Source organism: Terrapene carolina, unplaced genomic scaffold (genome assembly GCF_002925995.2).
Source record: "Terrapene carolina triunguis isolate 2854851 unplaced genomic scaffold, T_m_triunguis-2.0 Scaffold231, whole genome shotgun sequence".
Taxonomy (NCBI): domain Eukaryota; kingdom Metazoa; phylum Chordata; order Testudines; family Emydidae; genus Terrapene; species Terrapene triunguis.
Window position 1 is genome coordinate 2,211,929 of NW_020664582.1, and position 19,606 is coordinate 2,231,534.

Below are 19,606 nucleotides of genomic sequence, written 5' to 3' on the forward strand. Positions count from 1 at the left end.
GACACAGAGTCAGTACAATGCATTGGATCTTAGGGCGTGTCTGAATGGATAATAATTTCCATGCATTGATATGCGTAGATTTAGTGATTTGATGCTAACTTTTCATGCTTTGGTCCCATTTGCTGCTCTTGCTTTTGGATTTTCCCACTTTTTTCTTTGCCACTGGGGGGTTTAAGTAGGCTTAAAACACAGGAACTAAAAATGTAAAATCCCCTACGGTGCTGGAGATTGATGCTCTGTCAACTTGTTCTATTTATGCATTGGTGTCTTATGATTCCATATCTGCCTGCCTCAAGCTTTAATTATAAGGGTGCATCATATTTACAATGCTGCTGTTAGCAAGCTGTCCCCTATTTTTCCATCTCTGCAATGTCTTTGTCATCATACAATTTTAAAATTATGATGTTGACCTTTAAGATATCTTTCAAGACTCATTACTACATGTTCCTTGTTGTTCTGCCCAGTCATCCAGCCATGATCTCGTGGTTCCTTGTCAGCAGCGGAAATCCCAAGTTGAATGAACCTTTAGTGAATATGCCCCTATGTTCTGGAATATATGATACACAGGCCACTGCATCTCATAGTCCTTGGCTTAGATTAGATCCCAGTTTAGGGCTCATGCATTCCTTATTTTATGGTCTTTGATTATTATTTTTAACCAGTCACATGTCTCATTAGGTTCTCTATGTTGTCACCCTCCATGGTAGTTTGCTGTACATGATTCAGTGCTCCTTGTACAATGAGGATGATATTCTGGTGTAGTAAATACAGAGATACACTCTTCCATTTTAATAGGAAAAGTAAACATAACAGCATAAGGCCCAACCCAGTTCATCCCTTACTAATAAGAGATGCTCAGGATCAGTCTTTAATATATATAGAACTTTCCTCCAGAAGGATCCCAAAGAAATTTAAGATATTGATCCATAAAATGGATTCAGTTCACCCACTATTGAAATGCAGCCACCTCTGGAATGAATCATAGCATTTGTAATACAGCAGAGACCACAACCATGCAGCAGGTCAGGACAAGAAGCGGATTTTTAGGACAGTTTTCCTATAATGCATCTATTTTCATTTTAGAGCAAAACAAACAAAAGGTTTGGACATGACTGGACATTTCAGCTTGAAGACGCAGCTACCATGAAAAGCTCTTCAAAATGTCAGCTTACACAGTTTTCTTAACAGTTGTGATAGGGTCTCTTTGGCCATTGGCATGGAGGGAGATTTCTGCGTATTAAAATCCCACCTGTGTGCCAAGGGAGAAAGTCCTCATACATCAGACATTCTAGCAAGCAACAAGGAGGGGAGATGATGTCTGAGCATTGTTTGAGCAGTGACGTTTGAGCATTGTGTGGCTGTGTACACCTTTACGTCGTTATTTCATGTTTGTGTATTACGGAGAGGCTTATTCTCTCTCTTGTTATGCGCTTTAGCCTCTCTGCTTTGGAGCATGACAGACCCACACCATTGCTGGTATATGCTGTACTAGGAAAGGTCAGTGGCTAGCACCTTGTAAAGGAGAGGAGCGCTCTCTGCTGGCCAGAAGGGGTTCCGTAAGAGGCACGACAGAGTTTCTAGTTCAGTATAGCAGGAGAGGGGTGATTCTCTCTCTGTTTGTCACCGTCATCACTCGCAATTGCACATGAAAAACGGAAATCAGTTGCCACAGTAGCATGCAGGGGAAGGTGCAGAAAACTGGTGACTAATGCACGGGGAACAAAGCCTTTTGTCACGAACTGTAATCTCAGAGGTCGCCACTCCACAGTTCCTGAGATCAGTGAGTTGAATGAGCACACTGTTCTGTGAAAGGGAGCACGTGCCACATAAATCTCTTTGTTAAATTCCTCAGTGCAACTCTTACATGCGCTGGGACACAAGAATGAGTCACTTTTTTGACACAGGCTGAATTATTTCTCAGACTCTGAATAAGTTCAGGAGTTATTTGTTTTAACTCCTTGGTGCCTGGCCAGTCAGGAGCAACTGTGACCCTGCAGGTGGAGAACAAGTGTGTGAACACCAAAGCATATTGCATTGGCACCTTGTGGCAGGAAATGCCAACTCTTGGCCTCAGAGGGTAGCTCCATCAGTGAGATGTTTAAAACCCGCCATTAGCGATTATACTGGAGGGAGATGGGGTGTGTGACCAAAGGTGTAGAGGACAATCCTGAAGCAGCAGGGAGATGGCCCAAGTGGCCTGATACTGTAGATCTTTTCCATCTCCAATTTCTATGATTCTGAGTCTTGCATGTAGGATTTATAGGGGCAACTTTCTATCAAGCTACTCCACACAAAAGGGATAAGGTGACCTTCAGACAGGTTGTCCCCAATCGTGGAATGTTTGGACTACCCAAAGCCTAGGAACTGGACAGGCAGGAGAGGTAATTACTGTGCTCTAATGTGGTTTTAGGCATGGGTCAAGCAGGTGTGAGTGAAAAGATTCAGTGTCATCCCTTTGCAAACGAACAAAGACAGTTACATATATTTTCCAGTTCCCCAGTACAGTGGATCTCACAGAATGGGGACGCATTAGCCTCCAAGGGACAACAGCTGAGATAGAGACAGGCTCCGCACTCACCCGGCCAGGGTAGCTCTGGAGGAACTTGATCTTTTCATATAGCTTGATATTATCAGCTCTCATGTTGTCCAGTTCACTTTGGAGAGCCTGCATTGTGTGCTGCATCATGCGGTTCTCCTGCAACACACAGAACAAACGCCGCTAGCTGGAGGACCCAGTGTTTGCAGATTCTTTGGGAAGGGAATTGGTGATTTAACTTGTCCTGTGGCAGAAATAAAATCCCCTCCCAACCACTGTGTAAGTTGCTGGGCTGAGTCCAGCAGAGACAAAGCACAGGTGCAATCAGCAAAGGGTTTGCCTCCAAGGAGGGTCCTTCCAACCACAGATCAAAATGAATTAGTGTAAACAAAAATAGGGAGAGAGAACTATTCCCGCTTGGGGTTCAACACAGTGCTAAGGGACTTCAACCCTAAGAAGTGCAATAACTGCCCAGAAATGCACGGCCGGGAGTGTCTTTTTACCATAATATTGATCCCTAGCTCTTACGTGGCACTTGTAATCAGTAGATCTCCAATTGTTTTACAAAGGAGGTCAGTATCATTATCCCCGTTCGACAGATGGGGAAACTGAGGCAGAGAGGGGCTGTGACTTGCCCAAGGTCACCCAGCAGACCAGTGGCAGAGACAGGGATAGAACCCAGGTCCAGCATTCCAAAGTCAGGTCTTTGTAAGCGGCCTAACATACCGCTTCTAATTCTTGGTTCCTTGTACGGAAGCGCTCCCTCTGACTGGAGATGATGGACAGCAGGGAATCCATCTGCCCCTCGGGAAGTGGAGCGCTGGGAGATGGAGGATAACCTAGGAAGCAGAGCTAACCGTGAGAGACCATCCTCAGCCAGCAGACATTCAAGGAAGATAAACAACACATGGCACTTCTATGGCACCGTCCACCGGAGGGTCTAAAGGACTTCACCGATGGCTAATTAATGACGCTGGATGGAAAAACTTAGACAACACATTTTTTTCCTCTCAGAATTTGCCAATTCACTGAAATTGAAATGTTTTGCAGAGATTGTTCAATTTCTACAGAATTCCTCTGGAAACCGTCAGGGTTCTGATAAAAACCTGCCCAGTTTCCTACCAGCTGCTCTGCCCAGGTTCCCAGCAGCCGTGGCTCTCCGGCCCTTGCCAGCTCAGGGTGCCCTGCTCCTGGGAAGCGCCCCAGGCAGACCTGGAGCCGAGATTCCCAGAAGAGCTGGGTGGAGAATGGTAATTCCATTTCACGGAGAATTTTGAACATTTTTTTTTCATAGCAAATTGGAATGAAACCAAATTTTGAACATTTAAAATCCTCTGGGAAAGGGAATTACTGCCGCTGTCCAGCTCTAGTAATTAATCAAAACTTAACTCTCCCCTGAGGTAGGTGTTATTATCCCTACTGTATGGGGCCAACTAATCTCTACACCCCTTAGGGGGAAATTTTCCCTAAGGCAACCCCATTGGCCCTGTTAGGAGAGAGGGCACACTCACTCGCCAGCAGCGCCTGCTCACAACGGACTGATTCCCAGCAATCCCCGGCTGTCCTGGTCACACTCCCTAGCCAGTGAATCTCCCCCACTTTCTGGGCTGCATTGACTCCCCTCCTGTGGCAGGTTTTGCAGTAGTGGAAACACTGGCAAAGGTCTCTTCAGCCCCTTCCCAAAGCCTGTGAAATGGTGCGAGTACATAACCCCCTGCATGGCCGTCCCCTCCAATGGCCTTGTGAAGGAGGTCAGGCATCTCTAGGGGTTTACACAGGACAGCAGATGATAAATATGTCCTAGAAGGCAGCGACTCAGCTAGTCTGCACAGTGGAGCTATTCATAGCAGCAGGATGGGTGGCTTCAGGTTGTTTTTGCTTGGTGGAACTGTTGCCGTGATATTGTTTATCATTCTACTTAAAAACCTTTCTAAACAAAAAGGAAAGGAAATGGGTTCTTTTCCAGTGGAGCCAACAGTCATCATTTACTTGATTCATTTTCTCCTACAGCCCTTGCAGCGAACAGCAAATGTAAAGGAAACATTTCGCTCTCTGGCTCTGGGGGGGGGATTCACTCTGGAATGATCAAAAGTTGAAGCACGGAGTATTTTAGTTTCTGTCTGAATTCTAGGTGTATTTGAAAGGAACAGTAGAGCGGCTACAGCGGGAAGCTGATCTGCTGTATTGTCTAGGGCTGTACTTTAGGGAGAAGATATCAGCAGAAGCAACAGTCAGTGACTCTGCGCAGTGAGAACCAATCAACCAACTATTCTTGATAGCCGAGCCATGTGGTTAAACCCCTTCCCAAGACTGTCAGCATTTGCTCTTCAACACGTCAAATCTGCTACAATAGATTAGTGACAGAGCGGGAATGAACCTCTGCATGCAGGTGTGATTTGGGAAGAGACTGTCGGGGCGCTGACACAAACTGCTGGAAGTACTGCAGCAGAATCTCGTCTGCAGCAAGGGGATGGAGGAACTTGCTGAGGAACAATGGCTAACAAGGGTTGATTTTGAGGGATGATCTCTCTGAAGTTAACAGGAGATGGAGGTGCTCAACACTCCTGAAAACCAGGCCCAAGGAGAGTTTAACAAAAGGTCTGTACCTACTTAGGAATTCATGGCTGTTATGTTGCACACCATGGCAACCTTGAGCGTCAGGATAGAACTCTGATTCTTCAGCTCTGAAAGCACAGGTCCCAACCATTAAGGTAACGGAGCATCCCTACCAGCTGTCCGCAGTAGAGTGCCTCAGCAAACCTCAGCACACCCTTCAACTGGATCTCCCATAACACAGCTGCTTCCCTTGCATGGTTAACTTACTACTTACAAACGTGACCCAGTTAGGTACTCAGCAAGTTCAGTGTCTGGTGTATGGACCCCGTAGATAGTATGTAAAGTTGTGATCTTCCATAGCCCCAGTGTCTGTGCTGAGCTCCCTGGAACACACAGCTCCCAAACAGCAAAGCATGAACTGGACTCAATCCAGGCTCTTACCATAAAAACGGGCTGTAGCTTCCTTAATGGGGTCTGGAATTGTCTCTAGACTGTGAACAGCAGCACCCTGGGTGGAGAAATCAGATGTGAATAGGAACTCTTAGTGTAGGTGAGTAGCACGGTCAGAAGGTGAGGAAACCCCACACCCGATCAGAGCAATAGTTCATCAAATGCATTCTCTTGTCCCAGCTGTGGCCCATACCAGGTTCTTTGGTGATGGTTTTAAGATTATGCTTTTCCATATTCTGGGAACAAGGGCTACAAATTACGGAATTCCTGGGGAAGTTCATGGGCTGAACTGTGCAAATGACGATGGTCAAAGCTCTGACTTCTGCCCCAGAGACATTTTCATTGTATTGACACCGGTGGCTGTACCCAATGCTTCAGTCCAGCCAGCAGCATTATGTTTCAACCCACCTAAAAGGCCTGAATATAAATATGCAAAGCAGAAGAATGCAGGCAGACTCTGAAACAACAGAAGCATTCCTGAGAGCTCAGGGAGAGTTTGGGGTGACGAGAACATCAGAATGGAAATCAGGAGAGCAAACGTGGCCGTAACATGTCTAACCCAATAAGGCATCTCTGTCCAAATCTCAAACCTGAACCTTTTCTTAATGTTGGGATAAATTTTGGTTTAAGTTCCTCCTTTCTGTTTTCCCAGCAGGCTTCCCCATCATTGCTGAAATCCATCTCAGAGTCTCAGAAGGTTTGCCAACCCCTCCAGGGTCCTAGTGGTGGCCCTCAAGTCTTGTGAGAAATGGGAACACTCTCGAGTTGGGCATAAGGAGGCAGAGATGAATTCTGGGGTCTAGGGAAACTAGATCAGGAAATATTTTTATAGACCAGCTAACTCAGCAGAGAGAATGAAGAACTGAGAGCCTAGCTTGGAGTAGCACAGAGGTTTTTAAGGCTCATGGGAGTGGGGTAATGGAGAAGATTTTGAGGGATGTATCTGGGATAGTAGAAGGGGAAGGAGAAGGGGTGGAAGGCAGAGAAGTGGGGGAAAGGAAAAGGAACTGAATGCAAATAAAGCTTTTGTAATCAATGGGCTGGTCTACACTGGGGGGGGGGGGGGGAAATCGATCCAAGATACGCAACTTCAGCTACGCGAATAGCGTAGCTGAAGTCGAAGTATCTTGGATCGAATTACCTGGGGTCCACACGGCGCAGGATCGACGGCCGCGGCTCCCCCGTCGACTGCACTACCACTGCTCGCTCTGGTGGAGTTCCGGAGTCGACAGTGACCGCGTTCGGGGATCGATATATCGCGTCTTAACGAGACGCGATATATCGATCCCCGATAAATCGATTGCTACCCGCCGATACGGCGGGTAGTGAAGACATACCTAATGGGTCAGCAACTGGAAGGAAACCTTTGGAATTACCTCGGCATCAGGGCGATGCACCGAAGACATGGACTGGATAGTGCTGAGGTCATGCTCCAGGTTGGTGATGAGCTCTTTCTGATCAGCAACAGTAGAAACGGCTTCCGTGAACTGGATCTGCAGCTCAGCACAGCGTGCTGAAAAACAAAGCCTGTGAAACTGGCTGGTCAGTGTGGAGGGCCTTGACCTAACTCCCTTTTCATCCCACCCAGCTTCCCCTTTGGTCTGATGCATGCAGCATCTGCTGCTCTAGAAGAAATATGCAAATTCAGCTGCCTAACATGATGTCACGAGCCTCCTCAGGTACCAGTTTTCATCCTGGGGCCATACTTTACCACATCTCACGCAGCTTTCGACTGATTGCTGCAGATAGAATCATCTGTTCCTCTGAGCTGACCATCCCTGTACATTCATTTCATTGATCTGATTTCAGATTCTCTACTCCCATGTGTTGCCTGATTGATTCTCTGTCATGGTTATTTCTGAATGGTACAGAAAGTGCTGTGGCTTTCTGAATGGCTAGCACACTCCTCCACCTTTCTCATTTCAAAAAACAGAACATGCTGTGGGGAAGAAGGAAGGTTTTACATCATGAGACCCAGAACACTGAATGATGCACTAACAACCCTGTGGCATTCCTGTTGTCTCGTCCTGTTAGATTCTACAGGCGTCTGAGGGAGGAACCCACCATACAGATCCTTGGGGTGCCAGTGCAGTGTGAATGATTGATAACAGTGCTGCTGAACAGCTGTCTTCACCGGTGCCCAATGCTACAAGCCCAACCACAACCACATGCTGGGCACAATGAACTGGGGCAACGTGGCCGTGTTTTAGTCTTGCACAGTGGCCATCTGAGTTCAGTTATGAATGGCAAGAGCTATAAAAGCCATTTAGCCTAAGAGCTGCACAAGATCCCATTTGCAAAAACCCGGGCTTGTGCTTTATATCTGGGGCTCTGGAACTCAATATCAGTGAAAAAATAACTTCCTGCATGTGCTCAGTACTGTCAGCATTGCTCAAGTAGCTTATTCCACTGGCAAAACACACGAAGGGCTTAATTTAGGCTGAGTAGAGAGGCTCCTGCGCTATAATGCATGGATCCAGATCAGAACTTCCGCATAGTTCAGGAGAGTTTGGATGTGGTGTTCTGGTTCAGACCCATCCTTATTACGCTTCTAAGATGAAAATGTTTTTGAGATTCCTGAGCAAAAGGAACAAAAGCACCCACACGCAGTTCTGAAAGTGAGGCTGTGAAAATGGCAGAGTGGGGCTTCACGTTTTTGATCGCTCAGTGTTTCCAGATCGAATGCGCTCAGTTCACAAGTAACAATAAAACTTAGCCAGGGATCTGAGAATCAGGCTACGTTCTTTCTTATTGACTGTAACCAGTTAAAGGAGCTGCAGGTTAAATGGTTGCCCTGTGTCAGGCCTGGAAAACAACACTGTCTACGGGGGTTTCCACATGTGTCACCAATTGGAACTTGCCAACCAATTCTGCTGATGCACAAGAAGATCCCCCTTTCTGAGCTGGGCTGGCTCTGCAGGGCTGCCAGGAATAAGCAGCAGTAAAAGCTTATTTTTGTCCCTATTGTTGACCAAGCAGATTTGACTGATTTACTTACTGGCCTTGTGTGAGTCAATAGGTAAGCACGTGCCAATTTTAAAATAACTTTTCTGAATAAAATCACACCTTAAAACATGACAAGCATTTTTCTATGCAAGAAACAATCTCTAGATGACTGAAACTAGGAACTTAGAATGAAAGTCCCCGTTCATCACTAATGTCACAGCTATACACATCTCTATACACACAGAATACCATTAAACCAATGTGTCTTGAACTTACTAAGAAAGAATTAGGGCCTGCTATGCTACAAATGAATTTCTCTTTCAATATGATCATGTACCTACCAGTTATGGACTCCATCTGTATCTTTTAGTATTAGGAAAATCCAGCTCTCCATCTGTTTAAGCTTAGTAAAAAATAATATACTAGAGGTATAGAATCATAGAAGATTAGGATTGGAAGAGCCCTCAGCAGGTCATCTAGTCCAACCCCCTATTCAAAGCAGGACCAACACCAACTAAATCATCCCAGCCAGAGCTTTGTCAAGCCGGGCCTTAAAAACCTCTAAGGATGGAGATTCCACCACCTCCCTAGGTAACCCATTCCAGTGCTTCACCACCCTCCTAGTGAAATAGTGTTTCCTAATATCCAACTAGACCTTCCCCGCTGCAACTTGAGACCATTGCTCCTTGTTCTGTCATCTGCCACCACTGAGAACAGCTGTGCTCCATCCTCTTTGGAACGCCCCTTCAGGTAGTTGAAGACTGCTATCAAATCCCCCCTCACCCTTCTCTTCTGCAGACTAAACAAGCCCAGGTCCCTCAGCCTCTCCTCGTAAGTCATGTGCCCCAGCCCCCTGATAATTTTCGTTGCCCTCTGCTGGACTCTCTCCAATTTGTCCACATCCTTTCTGTAGTGGGGGGCCCAAAACTGGATGCAGTACTCCAGATGTAGCCTCACCAGTGCCGAATAGAGGGGAATAATCACTTCCCTCGGTCTGCTGGTAACGCTCCTACTAATGCAGCCCAATATGCTGTTAGCCTTCTTGGCAACAAGGGCACACTGCTGACTCATATCCAGCTTCTCATCCACTGTAATCCCCAGGTCCTTTTCTGCAGAACTGCTGCCTAGCCAGTTGGTTCCCAGCCTGTAGCAGTGCATGGGATTCTTCAGTCCTAAGTGCAGGACTCTGCACTTGTCCTTGCTGAACCTCATCAGATTTCTTTTGGCCCAATCCTCCAATTTGTCTAGGTCAATCTGGACCCTAGCCCGACCCTCCAGCATATCTACCTCTCCCTCCAACTTAGTGTCATCTGCGAACTTGCTGAAGGTGCAATGCATCCCATCATCCAGATCATTAATAAAGATGTTGAACAAAACCGGCCCCAGGACCGACCCCTGGGGCACTCCGCTTGATACCGGCTGCCAAGTAGATATCGAGCTGTTGATCACTACTCATTGAGCCTGACGATCTAGCCAGTTTTCTATCCACCTTATAGTCCATTCATCGAATCCATACTTTTTAAAACTTGCTGGCAAGAATGCTGTGGGAGACCATATCAAAAGCTTTGCTAAAGTATATAGATTTGAATCCTGCAGTTTTCATACAGGCAAAACTTTCACTAGCCTCAGTGAAGACTATAGGATCAAGCCCACAGATATGAATTTTCAGGTGGGTGAAAAAACTTAGTTAACAGCTGGTAGAGTCCCCCACTGATGATGCACCTAGTAATTAGGTTTTTTTTTTTAAAGGAAAAAGGAGATGAGAAACTATTAACGAACTAAAACTTAAATGTCACTAATTAGTTCGAACCATTCCTAATTATTTTTTCTAGGTTCTCGTTGACACCGCTACAGAGCTCCGACTCAGGCCGAGGATGGTTGAGAAGGAACTGAGGGCGTCGGGTCTTGTGCGCGTTAGATGAGGCACCAACGGCGTTGCGAGATGCTCACTGCGCGCGTGACCCAGATAGACACTGCTACCGAAAATCTCTGATCAACGGCACCAGGACACCAGGACACACCAGGAGTGGAGCCCCCACAGGGACACACATCTCGAAGAATCTCAGTAACTGCACAGGGTGAGTAACTGTCTGTTGTCTGAATTCCAAACAGCTGGGAGGCAAAATGCTCATTTATCAAAAGTTGGATAGTAAGAGATGCTTAGATTCCATGTGAAGCTGTGCTTGGAAAGCCAGGGCAGACTCTTACAGGTCCTTAAACACCTCTCTGAAGTCATCCAAGTGTCGTTTTGAGTCATGCAAAGCGTTTACAGCAAAAGCCCAAATCACATGCAAACCTCTGCTGGTTTGGAGCTTTACTACAAACCTGAAACTAAGCCCTGAAAGTCTGGCTATGGTTTGTGACCTTTTAGCTTGAGTCTGGGCTGATGTAGATTCCCTGTGAAACCATGCAGGGTGTGTGCTTTTGACATAAAAGCAGGTGAAATCTGGCAGGTTTGATTGTGTCTTACAGTGAGATTTTGAGCTTGTTAGAATCTGCAACTTATGAAAGTTCAAAGTTGCTAGTGCCACACTATTCCCACAACGCCCTGTGATCCAAAATTGCAGAATTGCCTGCACTCCTACTGTTTACCAATCATCATGGCCGGGGTTGTTGTTTTTTTAAACCTGCAATTCAAAAATAATTGATCAGCCTAGACAAAGAGGGCAAAAGATTAGAGCGCAGCACTGGGAACCAGGAGACCTGGCTCCTAGCCTCAGATCTGAAACTAACTCACTTCTTTGGGCTTGGGGTCCCTTTCCTTTTCTGGGTGACTGCATTCCCCATTTGTGAAATGCCAGCAGTGCTTTCCCGACCTTACAGAGGTATTGTGAGGAGGAATGGTTTGTGAATCAGAGAGATCATTTAACACAAGGTGCTATATTAATGCCAACTCTTCTTATTGACCGTCTCAAACACTACTTACACAGCAGGTAGCGGCATAAGGTCAGAGCATGTTTACAGGGAAAAAGAGATATATATGGCAGGCACAATCCAGTTATTTATTTTTGCTGCATCTATGTTCAAAATCCATTACACAACACTTCACAATTTTGGGGCAGGAGGGCTGGGGCTGAGAACTCATATATAAAGATACAGTATAAATGATCAGCAAACAGCAGTAGCTGTACAGTTGTAATAGAACTACAGTACTCCTAGAGGGTGCTGTTTCTTAAGAAATGTAGAGGGTTACTCTATGTTCTTCCAAATGTTTGCACTTGGGAGAACCCGTGAATTCACTATAGTCAAAGGAATATTTCCAGATACAAAATATTTGGAAATAACAAAGCCTCTTCCCTAAAAAAAAATTAGGGCCCAATTCTGCAGTATGCTCAGCATCAGTTAATGTCCACTGGCCCCAATCCTGTGCCCACAGATGTCAGTGGCAAACCAGCCACTAACCCTGGCAGGAGCAAGACTGGCCCCATTGGTATGAGTGCAGGTGGAAAGCGCTCTGCACCTTGCAAGATTGGCATGTAGAGGATGGCAAGTCCAGGGAAAGGGAAATGTTTCCTTTAATCTTAATCCTGTGCACGGGGAAATGTAGCACTCATAAAGCAACCGATTATAGCACTGGCTAGAGAGGGTGGTAGAGGGAGGAGGAGCCCAGAGATCTGGAAGTTTGCTAGAGGTTTCACTTGGTACTGTGCGCTTGTAGCCTGTTGGGGAAAAGTGTCAGAAAGGGACTACAAAGTTTTGCTAAGCTTGTCATGGAATGAAGGGAGATGGTCATGGAGGGCTCAGAGACAGGGGTCAAATGGGGATGGGTCAGATAACCAGCTAAATGTCTAGGTGCCAGTTGAACCTTGGATTTGCCAACTGTTAATTCATACTCAAGAACTAAATTAGTTTAATACATTGGAGGAATCTTTACTTGGACACATTCAGCGGCAGTATAAAAGCATCAGAGTGAGAGGGATGAGAAATCAATCAAGATTATTTTGCACTTGTACAGCATCTTTTATCTGGGGATCTCAAAGTGTTTTACCAAGGTGGGTCAGTATCATTATCGCCATTTTACGGATGGGAAAACTGAGGCACAACAGTGCCCAGTGTAACACAGTGAATCAGCAGCAGAACTGGAAACAGAAGCCAGATCTCCTAACTCCCACTTTCCAGCTCTGATCACAAGGAAACATTGCCTGCCCAAGTAGAAGAAATTCAAAACAGCCTTTTCATTCATTCATTTTCCAGTGGCTCAGTGGACACCTGTCAGTATATACAAATACATGCCTCAAAGTTTACATGCAAAGGAAACATTAATTTGGGGTCTTATTTTTTGGGGTAGTGGGATTTTTTGATGTACAAAAGAGCCCCGAAAGATATTTTTTCCCTCTGCTTTTTTCCAAACCTTAGAAACCTCAAGAATACTGAATTTTTGACTTCCATGTTCTTAGGCAGACCAGAGGACTGGAATGGAAGCTCTCTCAATCCTTATTGGAACTTTCCTTCTAAATCTTCAGGTGCTTGAGTTAAATTGTTAGTTTGTTTTTTAATAAGAAAAGTACCCATGCCCGCCCTCAACTGGCTGAATTTTAAATGGAGTAAAATTGGTTCTCTCAATTGCTCAGGTTTCACTCCTTGGTACTGGCCATGTCATAATTCTACTGATTCTCCAGTCATCCACAGAGTGTCTTCCAGGAAAACAGAGTAGACACAGCTTGAGTTTCTAATGTAAAAGACAACGAAAATTAGAACAATCCACCCTTCCTCTTGATATGCCTCTTTTCAGGCTCTGATTATCATCACTAAAAATAAAAAAGGGGCACAACCCCCCTTTTTGCTTCTATGCAGATCATCTTTAACTTCACCCAGTACATAGAATAACCTGCATTAGTGGGTTAGAATGCCTACGTCTTAAGCTTTCAGCTAGAACAAAAGAATATCAGTGGGTTTTTTTCAGTATGTTGCCACATTTAATAGAACTCACTGTAACCCTTCAGACTTTCATATGCATTGAAGCAGTTTAAGGTAAGTGAGCTTTCATTGACTGTTCAACTTCCAGTGAACATACTGCAAGAGATAATGGCACAAAAAAGCTAAAGTCCTGGGAAAACTAGAATTCTCAACTGTACTATTCATTCTCAAACTTGATGGCCTCTAGCATACTTGACAGGTACAACTCAGTCTGAATTACTAGGGCTCTCAGTGCTTCCAGCACTTTGTCAAGCGTGGTGATGAACTGAAACACCCGGACAATCTTATGAACTCAACCAGCACCATGAACAAAGTATCAACACCTCTGGAAACCTGTCACTCTGTATGTTAGTGCTGTCTGGAGCAAGAATGGTCCTTTTACCTGTCATCTCAGCCTGACAAGGATAAAATATTGTGCAATTGGAAACAGAATATTACTGAAAAATCTTGTACTTTCCTGGGAGTATCCAAAGAGGCAACAGATAGAGAGATTTGGAGCTGTTATTGTTTATGAGAAGCTGGCTTGAGATGGAAGCATATCATCAGATTCTAGACTGATTGGGTGAGGCTGAAAGTCTGTACCTTTGATTTCCAGATCCACCAGCCTTACACTCCATTTGCACCATTACAATGGCTGTGAGGGGTTGGGGAAAATTCTGGCTCAAAGCCTTCAATTTTCTTCTGACTTGTTGATTGTGCCATACTTACTTTAAAAAAAGATATACAAATTTACACAATGGCTTTGAAAGAAAAACTATCAAGAGACTGGCTGAAACAAATTCTGCAGTTTTCAAGGGTCCTGAGAGTTGGTGTGTATGAAATCCTAATAAGAATTTTGCTGGTTATGCCCATCTCTAAAGGTAACATTTGAGCCTCTGTCTAAATCTAGTAATTTCAACAAAACAGTTTTGAATGTATCACTGCAAGATTTTACTAGAAGAGCTAGAAATCACATTAAAGTTCTCAAAGACCGACATCTTGCATAACTGCAACAGAATGATCTTACTATATGCTTCTTTTCTCATTTGATTTAAGCCATTCTGCTGTGTAAATAAAATGAAAACTGAGGAGCAACAAGGACCCCTACCTAAACTGTTCACAATACTGGCAGCATTCATGAGATAAGCCAGTGGGTACCATTGCCAAGACAAATCCTGTTTGCTTATCTTTTCTAATTCCAACAGCACTGTGTTGGAATTCTACGCCAGCAGGGAGGTGGGGAGGTAATTTAATTTGTCTGACTTTCTGTCATGGGTGGCACTGGGATTCCTCTAACTAGTACGCCAGCCAGGGGCTGGGGTTTGACATTTGTACAATGCTGGAGTTCTGATCCACCGCAGTAAAGACAAAACCATCTTTAACATCCTTTGTTGCCTGAGAAGGCTGACAGGAATATGAGCCTGGCAAAGAATATCCTCTCAGGCATATGGGCGCTCAGCATTGTGTATCCTGAAACAGGCGTTTCTATACAAGCTGGCACAAGCACAGCAAGATTCCCAGGCTGCTGAGTGATGCATGCCCATGTGTGAGATTAGAATTGAGCCCTAAACCCTTGCAAGATAACTAGTTTAAGGTGAGCTCAGTTGTAGTTGAGATATATTGCCACTATTGATTCTAACTGGGCTATAAACACTATCCTCCATGTATGTCTTTCGTTCTATTAAACCTGAATCTTGTCACCTGGATTTTAGCAAAACCACCACTGTCACAGAAATAAGAGCTAAATTGGGACTCCCATCTGGTAAATGAATTTTTCAATTGGGTAATTGCCTATGGGGTGATGTTTACAAGAGTCCCTGGAGGTCATGAAGCAATTTAAATGACACACTTCAGTCAGATGAGAACTGGCATGCGTGTCAAATGTCAATCCTTTTCCCTAGCGTGCTTGAAAAAAGAGCTAGTTGGGGAATGCTCAGGCTTGGTGAGCATGTTTCAGGTGGTGGAGAAGATGGCCCAATTGGAGAACTGGGTCATAGAAGTTAGTGATGGAAAACCCCGCTTACATAATCAAACAGCTTGCATGAGGATAAAAGGTCAGAAGCCATTACTGTTAGGAGCTTAGTGAAAACACAAAAGGCTGAGGGAAAAGCCTTCATGAAACACACACAATTAAAAATTGGAATCCAGCATTTGAAAAAGAAAATAACTAACGGACAAGTGGCCATGTGCAAATATGCCTCCCAGAAATTGAGGGCACAAAGAATCTTCCTGATTTAGGAAAGGAAAGGTGTCAAATCATAATGAACAAAAGCCTCTGTCCCCTTGATTTCTTTGGTATGAGATCTTAGAAGCATTTCTGAATTACTCAACTTATGGACTGATCCAACTTCTATTGAGAACAATGGGAGTTGGAGCAAGTCTCTTGTAAGGACTGGATCATTTAGGAAGACTACTCTTATGACAGGGATTATTGAAAAGGATCATGTAATGCCCAGAAGGGCTGACCTGGCAGAGTGGAGTGAATAAAGGCATCTCCTGACCAGAGAGTACTGAAAAGGAAAAGGCTAACGCTGAGTGATCTTTAGTGATTCATCCAAACTACTGTCTGATGGACAGCATCATAGGTGAAGGCATCTGCAGGCCCGTGGGTCTTAAAAGGGTTTTGCTGTCCACTTGAAAAGATTAGGGCTGACCACATTGGCATCCAAAGGAAGAGAACAAAGATGGTACAAAAAGGTTGATTGTAATAGGTTTAGACCAATCATGAATGTTCTGGCTAAGTTTGATAGCAACTTGCACTGAATTATTTGCCCATCCTTTTCATTTGTGAGAGTATCGTCAGTTTTAGACTTGAACAGTTTTCCTCCTTACACTGAAGGTTAAAATTCTTGTCTTTACTATCAAGAAAAAAAATACTGACAGCCTGAGCCTTGGATGGCACTTCAACCATGACAGTTAAGAGTCCAGCAGATGTACACACATCAGAAGCATGTTCATAATAAAGAAGCCCTGACAGTTCTCAGAGTGATAAGAACTTCAAGTCATGGAAATAATCCTAGTGATTGGACTCGCTTGACAAATCATGTGCAGCATGTGTTTTCACAGATGGAGGAAACTGAGATGCAACAGCAATTTAGTTCGAGATTATATGGCCTGACAAATGAGAGGCAAGCTTTATGATTCCACTAGTTGATAGCTTGTTTTCTAAATGTCCTGGACACCCTGGATTTAGATAACTCTGCAGAAAACAAGAACAGCAGTGATTTGGCAAGCTAGAAGAGACTTAAAAAAAACAACAACAAAAAACTCTCTTTATCCTCTTAGAAGTGGACAGGCAGAATGGAAGTGCATTGAAACATAGATGGCTTGGAGGTTCTAAGATTACTTTATTGACTGGAAGGGAGATGTTTTTACAGCGATTACGACTTGCAATGCCCCTCTTTGATAGGTCAGAACTATCCCAATTTGAAGGATGGAGAAACTGAGACATGGAGTCTGTGATTTACACAAGGTCAAAGCTAGTCTGTGACAGAGCCAGGGATGGAACCCAGGCACTGAAGCAGCAGTCAGGACACCTTCTGGTACCTCAACTTTCTTAGCTTATTGATCATCTTTTCTTTTTTCTCTCCCCCTAGTTAGGACTGATTTGTTGTGAATAGTTATTTAGAAGCAGTGAAGTTGAAATGTGTATTTTTCTACATAGGGAAGTAAATTCTAATCTCTTTTGGAATATCTGTCCCAAGACCTGCCTTTGCAACCCAACAAGATTAATCTCCTGCTGCCATGGTAGAGCCCGGAAAGAAAATCACATTTACATATTGCTCTTTTTGTGGAGGCAAGATATTGATGTCTGACCTCCCTAACCAACACCTCAGATGCTTTGGTGAAGGGCACTTGACCCAATAGATGTCCCCCCATCTGAAATTCACTGCTGGGCTCCACAAGAATTAGGAGTCATAGCTCTAAGTTTCAGGCTCTTTGTTGAGCTGGGGTACATCAATGCATTTTGGGGAGGTCTGGAAAGTTCTCTCAGCATTCAGCAAATGGAAGAAAGAAAGGGAGAGATGGCACCCTCATCCCCCAGAGCCCCGCTCCTCTTCTAAAAGATACAGAGATCATGGATGCACCTACATCTGAGAGGTAACTATTTGGTGCAGGAAGTTCAGTGTCTGGGTCAGCAGTCTTAGAGACACGATTGGGGTGCTGATAATGCTGTAGTCTCCTTTTTCTGCCTTGCATCAGCTCCAGTGAGATCAGTCTTTTGTGCCTATCAAAGCACCTGTTAGTACCTGCCTCATTGACGTTTTAAATTATTCCATTAGTAAAGGACATTCCTGTTGAAGAGGTTGTAGAGGTCAGAATCCAAAACAACTTGTATCCTCCCATAGAAGAGGATATAGCAGAAGCATCATCATCATTCCTGCCAAAATGGTCTCATCAGGACTGTAGAGATATTTGACTTTGAAAAAATAATCAATTCTTTGAGGAGGGGCCAAATATCACTCTGCTTTCCATAGACTTGGTGAGATGAAGGCTGGTATCTTCCATAAAGTACTCAGCCATGCCTCTCGGCCTTCATTAACCAATACAGCAACTCTGCACGAATGACTGGTCAAGGTGTCAGACAAACTGAACCTTGTCTTGAGCAGTGAAAAGTTCGAACATCCAAACTCTTCTTCTTTAATAGTGTCTGAAGGAGGCATGGGCAGTCAGCTCTCAGATCACCACCCTAGGCGACAAAGATGCCCAGAAGATAGAGCTAGCCTGGAAGTCAGATTAGTCAGTCACTTTACAGATGAGCAGCAATCAAGCTGTGGTTATTTATTACATCGGTACCTGGCACAAGACCATTCCTAGGGTATCTCACCTTCTTCAGGAGTTTAAAAAGGGGGCAAAAAAGATAGCAGCGGAGGATCAGAAAGTTGTGAAAAGCAATTCTCTAAAAGCTTCCTGTAATGCTCGGGCACATCTGCCCAATCTGTAGCCACAGCTGTGACCATTAGAAGTCTCCCGGCTGAAGTGCACTGGTGTCTCTGCAGACATTCAGAATATAGCATAAAACTTTCCAAAGGATTCTGGTTCAGTGCACAGGTGCACCCCAAAAGAGAAAACTGATTAGGGCAACACTCAAAGAACTCTGGAATCAGCTAGCATTTGACACACTTCATGCCTTTCCCACTGGAATCCATAAAAATTGTGTGTGTGTTGGGGAGAGGGGGGAAGGGAGAAAGGAGCCCAGAGACAGCCAATGGTAACATCTGCTGACATATTTATGCACCAAGGAAAGACCTCTCGTCTTCAAACCAGGGACGTCTGATTCTTCTGCCGCAGATGAGTAAGCAAATTCATTCTAGTCTAAGTGAATAAAAGGACCAATCTGGAAGGAGTAAATTATTGCCTCTATTTCCTTTTATTTCAGAGAGCCGCTAGAAGAGGATGAATTTTCTTAATCACTTGGATCAGAAAAGACAGAGGTCCATGACTATTTTAAGATGGAATGGCTTTCCTATGTACATTACTAGGTCTCTAGAACTTTAAAGTGGGAGAATGGGCCAGGTATTTCAAGTCTTAGTCTCAGAATGAGAGAATATCCTATTGAGGACAATTATCAGGTCTATGCACAAAAGCAAAGAAATGCGGAGAGCTCACAGATGCTCTTCCCTGTCTGCCTCTCACACCAATATCAGGTCAGAAAGGTGGAATATGACAATGTTGATGTCCCTGTCATTGTTCACTGGAACAAGAGGCTGCTTTGCGGCATCTGAGACCAGCTGTCCCATTGCCTTTTGTCTGAAAAGTTCAAGGTACATTTACGACAGCTTCTGTCCTTCCTGTCCAACTTGCACTAAATCATTAGTTATTTTTTCATTTTTACTATACTGGAAATGAAAGTTAAAAGGTCACTTGCACTGTTAATAAAAACAATGCAAACTGGGGGCAAGAGAAAAAAGAATCCTGGCTGGTGATCTGATCTGATATTCAGTAGCACCTGCCTGTTTGACTAGCTAGAAAAGATGATCACACCCATCTAGATTAGCAGGATTATAGGAAGGAAATAACTTTTTATCTTGGCTAAATAACACACATTACAATAAATTAACGTCCTTTATATAGTCTCTCTTACAGCCAGTTTCTTGTCAATGGTTTTGAAATATCTCCAAGGTAGTTGTTGCAAAATTAGAGGCAACTAATCAAGTAAGCTACCAAAATTCATTATGACAATAGCTTACATTATACATACTCCGTGCACAGCACTCTAAT

The 19,606-nt window shown here is 44.3% G+C and overlaps 1 protein-coding gene across 1 annotated transcript in view; it reads right to left on the reverse strand.

Annotated features, from left to right (window-relative positions):
- CUX1 (cut like homeobox 1) overlaps window positions 1–19,606 on the reverse strand; it is a 373,050-nt gene that overhangs the window by 21,635 nt on the left and 331,809 nt on the right. Inside the window, exons 15-18 of the mRNA XM_026656513.1 lie at window positions 6,919–7,055; window positions 5,534–5,600; window positions 3,263–3,375; window positions 2,579–2,695 (exon numbers count right to left, since the gene is read on the reverse strand). Of these exons, the coding sequence (XP_026512298.1) occupies window positions 2,579–2,695; window positions 3,263–3,375; window positions 5,534–5,600; window positions 6,919–7,055 (434 nt within the window). The remainder of the gene's footprint in view (window positions 1–2,578; window positions 2,696–3,262; window positions 3,376–5,533; window positions 5,601–6,918; window positions 7,056–19,606) is intronic.